The sequence below is a fragment of the Sapajus apella genome, unplaced genomic scaffold, assembly GCF_009761245.1.
Source record: "Sapajus apella isolate SASKATOON/1434 unplaced genomic scaffold, GSC_monkey_1.0 scaffold46, whole genome shotgun sequence".
Lineage (NCBI taxonomy): Eukaryota > Metazoa > Chordata > Mammalia > Primates > Cebidae > Sapajus > Sapajus apella.
Window position 1 is genome coordinate 1006692 of NW_022436986.1, and position 5751 is coordinate 1012442.

The following is a 5751-nucleotide window of genomic DNA, read 5'->3' on the forward strand; positions in this document are numbered from 1 at the left end:
CACCTGACTCCAGACTGACACTAAATCAGCACAGCAGCCAGTGGAGTTAGAGCCTTTAGGTCCCTGTATTCATCCTCGCTTAAAAACCTTCAGTGACTCCCTTTCACCTTCCCTGCAGGATAAAGCCCAAGCTCCTTGGCATGACTTACGGGCACAGTGTGATCTGGCTTCTGTCTGCCCCTCCAGCCTCATCCTGCCATTGCCCCCATCTTACTCCACCCTCCAGCTGTGCCTAATGTCCTTCTGCCAGGTCCTATGAATAAGCCTCTCCTTTGCCTGTGGCTCCCTCTGCCTTGGAGCATTTTCTGTCGTTCACCTCTCCTGGCAAACTTCTACTATGTGTCATGTCTCTGCTTAGAAATCACTTCACCTGTGAGCTCCCACAGATGATCCTATGTTTCTCTTATTTTAATAATGCCTAGCATTATTGAGAATTTATTGTCTAAATGCCTTACAAATGGTAACTCATTTAGCCTCTCAACAACCTTTTTTTGAAGTAAACACCAATAATATCCTCCCGATCTTACAGATTCAGAAATTGAGGCCCAGTTGCCCAAGAACACACAGCTGGTAAGTGGTAGGCATGGAATTTGAATGCAGGCAGTCCAACTCCTGAGGCCAGAGTCCTAATCTCTGTGGCAACCAGCTGACTGTATGGGACAGGAGGCTGGGGCATGTATGTAGTATGCTGTATGGGGTAGAAGGCTGGGGTTAAGAATCAGCAGATGATGGGTAGACAGACAGGACAAATTGGATGGGGATTAAAATGAAAGGGGTGACAAGCAAAACTCTTGCCAAGACTGCAGGTGACAACTGAGAGAGTGAAGGCCAGGTGTGGTGGCTCACGCCTGTAATCCCAGCACTTTAGGAGGCCAGGGTGGGAGAGAGTGAGTGGAGATGGACTGCTGCCATGGTGACGGGGTAAGGAGAGGGCCTCTGGGGGTATACGATGACTAAATGCAGATAAGGTTACTGATGTCAAAACAGGGGTATAGCTGGGGACTCATGGCAGACAGGGGGAGGTCAGGTGGGGGACTTGATGAAGGAGCCAGGGTGGCAGGTCGTGGTGGTGGTGGCAATTATAGAGGTGAAGGGGAGAGTAGCTCAGCGCTGTGAGCTTGCAGCCCCCAGGGAGAACGTGGTGGCTCTCAGTGCAGATCCCAGGGATGTTCTAGCAGCAGCAAGAGCAGCTGCGGAGCTGGGCTCCAGCCCTCCACCACGGCACCCACCTCTGCAGCATTGATGCCACAGCCTCTCTTGGCCCCTCATCCCCCGCTAGCCACCCAAAGAAACAGCTCCATGCAGACAGCAAGGTTCACACCCTCATTTGCGGGGCCCGTTGCAGGTCTTCAGCCTTCTAGGTTAAAATCTAAACACTTTTTGAAAAGTTTTATTTGAACACTTGGGGACAAGACAGAGACAGCAGGATGGAGACTATTCTCCTGCCAGGGTTCTCAGGTCAAAAGCCAGGCTCGGTCTCTCTGGTCTCTAAGTTCCAGGTCCCCTCCAGTCTGTGGGTTCCCAAGGAATATACCCACCCACCTACTGTCAGGCTCTTACCCCCTCCCCCACCACCCACTTCCTGTGCCTGAGGAGACACTGAGGCGTGGGGGTAGTCTATGAGGGAGTGGGGGTGGGGAGGATCTGGTTAAACTCCAGAAGAAGGAAGTGAGAACCTGGAGTTTGGGGCCTAAGAGGAACAGATAGAAAAAAGAAATGAGGACGGGGCTACTGTCTTTGCCTCCTCCATCATGAAAGCTTTGCCCTGAGATGTCTCCCTCGAAGCTCAGATAGGAAGTCCAGGGTAGCTCACGTCCTGTGACTTGGCAATGGCGTCCGACTTTGGGGCTGGTTGGGAAACAGTCATGCCCCTGCTACTGGGGGCTGGGGCAGTGCAAGTCCTGCTGTGCCAGGCCCTCCATCTCAGCTGGCTGCAGGCTGGCTGTTGGCATAAGCCTGATCGGGGAAGGAAGCCCGGGCCCTGCGAGTCTGGGCACACACCGAGGCATAGAGCTCCGGCTCGGGACCCGAGGCCTGGGGCTTTGGCTCAGAGTCCAGCACCACCTCCGAGTACTTGATGGGGGTCCCAGGGCCAGGGATCCGGCCCTGAGGAGGCCGCAGCTGCAGGCTGGTATAACACATCACCTCCTCTGCAGCCTGGAGATGCAAGGCTGTTAGAAGTTCACTGGACCCTCGGAAAAGCCGGAAAGCCCCCATTTCCTTCCCTCCCTTTTTCTCCAGCCATAGCTGACTCACCCTGGCAGAGCCTCCAGGAGTTGGATCTTGCTGGTTTGGCCCTGGGTCTTGAGACAGCCGTCCTGGGACAAGGAGCAGGAATCTGGTCAGCAACTTGTCCCTCCTCCTACGTGTCCCCATCCCACCCACCCAGGACCCGGCCTCTGTGGCCCTCCTCTCTGCCAGCTCCCTACCTGTCTGTAGATAATGCAGGTTCCCGTACAGTGGGACCTCTTCCACAGACCCTCCAGAGCTGCAACACAGAGTTTAAGGGATGAGTGGGGACTTCTTGGTAAGAGAGAACTCTCGGTCAACCCATCCCTGTTGTCCCTTACCCACCATCCCTGTCCCAGATGGCTCTTGCTCCGGCCCCTGGTCCACTGGGACAAGTGTGCAGCCAGTGAGATGAGAAACAGCAGTGTCACAGCCCATAAGAGGACCCACATTCCCCAGGCCTGGGTTATGGAGGGGATTCCTGTGGATGTGAAAGGAAGGGGAGGTATAACTGACCAGCCCAACCCCCAGGGCCCAGCAGGTGGCACCTGGGGCCACATGACCCCTCCCACCCAACCCCCGCCCAGCCCAGCTCACCCTGCACAAGTAGATTCAGGCAGGTGCAGTTGTCACCTCTGCTCATGGCTGCTGATGTGAGAGTCCACAAGCACACTGCTCTGAGCTGAGGGTCAGCCTGGTTCATGGCCTGCCCGCTTCCACAGCCCTCCTCACTCCCACCTCTCCTCAGGCCTGGCCCCCACAGCTCAGCATCCCCAGTACTGGTGGTGGCAAAGTCTCTGGTTTCCGGAGAGGAAGGGGGAGGGGAGGGATGAGCAAAAGAACAAAGACCCCGCCCTGTGCCTGCACCTGCGCCACTCCTGCAGCTCCTAAGCTTCCCCCACCCTCATTGCCGGGGCCCTGTGCCCCCTTGAGAAGACAAGCAGGCCTGTGGGTAATGTGTCACGGGCAGTTGAGCCCCTGGGGACTCGGGGAGGTGAGGCAGAAGTGACGTGAGGCAGGACCAACAAGGATAAGAATGCCCCTTCTGCTCCAGGATGCCCACCTTCCTCCCCAACTCTGTGTCCTGGAAGAAAGATGTGTTCCTCAATGAGCATGGTATAAAGTAGAAGGGTCGTGGGGAGCTTCCTGGTACCTCTAATCCCATCACACCCTAAGGCTTATCTGAGAGGATATGTGTTTAGATGATGCTTGTTACTGTTTCATTGGGTTGGGGGCATTATAATTTGAGGGACACCCCCAAACCTCCTCTTTCAACCCACTTCATCCAAACTGTCCATAAGAACTGTCACTCTCAATAATTAATTGCATTTTAAAACTCTCTGCCCTAGGACTGTCCTGGGAAACTGAGGACTGTCCTGGGAAACTGAGCCCTGTCTTTGCACATGTTCACTTCAGGGGACAGTTATGGCAGTTATCTCTAGGTACCTGCCATACCTAGAGATAACTCCATCACATGCCAGGTTATTGATGTAGAAAGAAGAGAAGGATTTTAAGTTCCAAATATAAACATGAGACCAGAAGTCAAAGATACCTTTTGTCTAGCCCATATAACATTTTTTTTAAGTTTGAAATGAGTGCAGTGCCATGCCAACAATGGGGATGGCAGAAGTCCTGCCCCTTGAGTTGCAGACAGTAAGGGGCTGCAGAGGTGTCTGTAGAGAATGTAAAAAATAAAAATCAGTCCTCTTATCACCATGTTCCAGAAATTCTGAAAAAAAAAAATCAGTGATTAAATTCTTCTCCCTGAAAAATACTTTATAGATGTAAGTTTTATTTTATGTTTTGAGAGACAGAGTCTTATTCTGTCTCCCAGGTTGGAGTGCAGTAGCACAGCTCAGCCCACTGCAGCCTCGACAACCTCCTGGGCTCGAGTGATTCTTGCACCTCAGCCTCCTGAGCAGCTAGGACTACAGGCGTGTGCCACCACACCCAGCTAATCTTGTTCATTTTTTGTAGAGATGGGGTCTCCCTTTGTTGCCAGGCTGGTCTCAACTCATGGCTTCAAGCAACCTTCCCACCTTGGTCTCCCAAAGTGCTGGGATTACAGGCATGAGCCGCTGCGCGCAGCCCACATCTAAGTTTTAAATTGCTGTGGTCGATCAGGTACAGTGACTCATTTCCTGTAATACCAGCATTTTGGAGATCAAGGCAGCAGGAAGATCGCTTGAGGCCAGGAGTACAAAACCAGTCTGGGCAATATAGTGAGACCCTCCATCTCTACTAAAAACAGACAAAAATAGTAGTAAACAGCCTGTAGCCCTAGCTAGTCGGGAGGCTGAGGTGGGAGGATCACTTGAGCCCAGGAGTTGGAGGCTGCAGGAAGCTATGATTGTGCCATTGCACTTCAGCCTGGGTGACAAAGAAAGAGATCCTGTCTCTGCATTAGGTACACAAATACCATTGTGTCACAACTGCTTACAGTATTCAGTACAGTAACATGCTGTAGGCATTGGAGCCTAGGAACACTAGGTTATATCATATAGCTTAGGTGTGTAATAGGCTGCACGATCTAGGTTTGTGAAAGGACACTCTGATGTTTGCACAATGACAAAATTGCCTAGTGACTCATTTCTCAGAACCGATCCCTGTTGTTAAGCAATGCATAACTGGTTTTATGTTGACATGATTATATTTACAAAGTTCAAGGAAAGAAAATATTCACTGTCTGAATTTATTTTCTGGCCCTCATTATTCATTTCATAATTATCAATGAACATAATTGTCATATAAATAATTTTTAAATTTTTTTAAATTTTCATTTATTTATTTATTTGAGACGGAGCCTCACTCTGTCACTCAGACTGGAGTGCACTGGCGCAATCTCGGCTTACTCACCCAGGCTGGAGTGCAGTGGCGTGTCCGGCCTTAAAGCATTTTTTTAAATGAGCCACTTGAATAGTAAAAATTTGTTCTAGGCATGGTGGCTCATGCCTGCAATCCCAGCATGTTGGGAGGCTGCGTCAGAGGACTGCTTGAGCCTAGGGGTTTGAGACCAGCCTGGGCAACGTGGCAAAACCCTGTCTTTAAAAAAATACAAAAAATTAGCAGGATGTGGTGGTGCACGCCTGTGGTCCCAGCTACTCGGGAGGCTGAGGTGGGAGGATTACTTGAGCCTTGGAGGTAGAGGTTTCAGTGAGCCAAGATCAAGCCTCTGCACTCCAGCCTGGGCAACAGAGTGAGACCCTGCCCTCACCAAAAAAGAAAGAAAACAAGAAAAATTTGGGTCTGGGCATGGTGACTCATGCCTGTAATCTGCACTTTGGGATGCTGAGGTGGGCAAATCATCTGAGGTCAGGAGTTTGAGACCAGCCTGGTCAACATGGTAAAACCCCATCTCTACTAAAAATATAAAAAATAGCCGGGCGTGGTGGTGTGTGTCTGTAATCCCAGCTGCTCGAGAGGCTGAGGCACAAGAATCACTTGAACCCAGGAGGTGGAGGTTGCAGGGAGCTAAGATCATGCCACTGCACTCCAGCCTAGGCAACAGAGCAAGACTCCATC

The 5751-nt window shown here is 51.3% G+C and overlaps 1 protein-coding gene across 1 annotated transcript; it reads right to left on the reverse strand.

Moving 5' to 3' along the window:
* Positions 1-1374: 1374 nt before the first annotated feature.
* SIT1 (signaling threshold regulating transmembrane adaptor 1) lies at positions 1375-3120 on the reverse strand. The gene is made up of 5 exons (XM_032239985.1): positions 2827-3120; positions 2575-2710; positions 2430-2488; positions 2257-2318; positions 1375-2157 (listed from the first exon to the last, which is right to left on the reverse strand). The coding sequence occupies exons 1-5, from the start codon at positions 2930-2932 to the stop codon at positions 1924-1926; spliced, it is 597 nt and encodes a 198-aa protein (XP_032095876.1). The 5' UTR covers positions 2933-3120; the 3' UTR covers positions 1375-1923.
* Between the last annotated feature and the right edge of the window lie 2631 nt (positions 3121-5751).

What these genes read in the sequence shown, in the direction of transcription:
- SIT1 (XM_032239985.1), bottom strand. Translation starts at nt 2,932, where the DNA reads ATGAACCAGGCTGACCCTCAGCTCAGAGCAGTGTGCTTGTGGACTCTC. An exon ending in CCTGAATCTACTTGTGCAGG is followed by an intron (nt 2,711 to 2,826) that starts GTGAGCTGGGCT and finishes TCACATCCACAG; the next exon opens with GAATCCCCTCCATAACCCAG. An exon ending in AGCCATCTGGGACAGGGATG is followed by an intron (nt 2,489 to 2,574) that starts GTGGGTAAGGGA and finishes TCTGTGTTGCAG; the next exon opens with CTCTGGAGGGTCTGTGGAAG.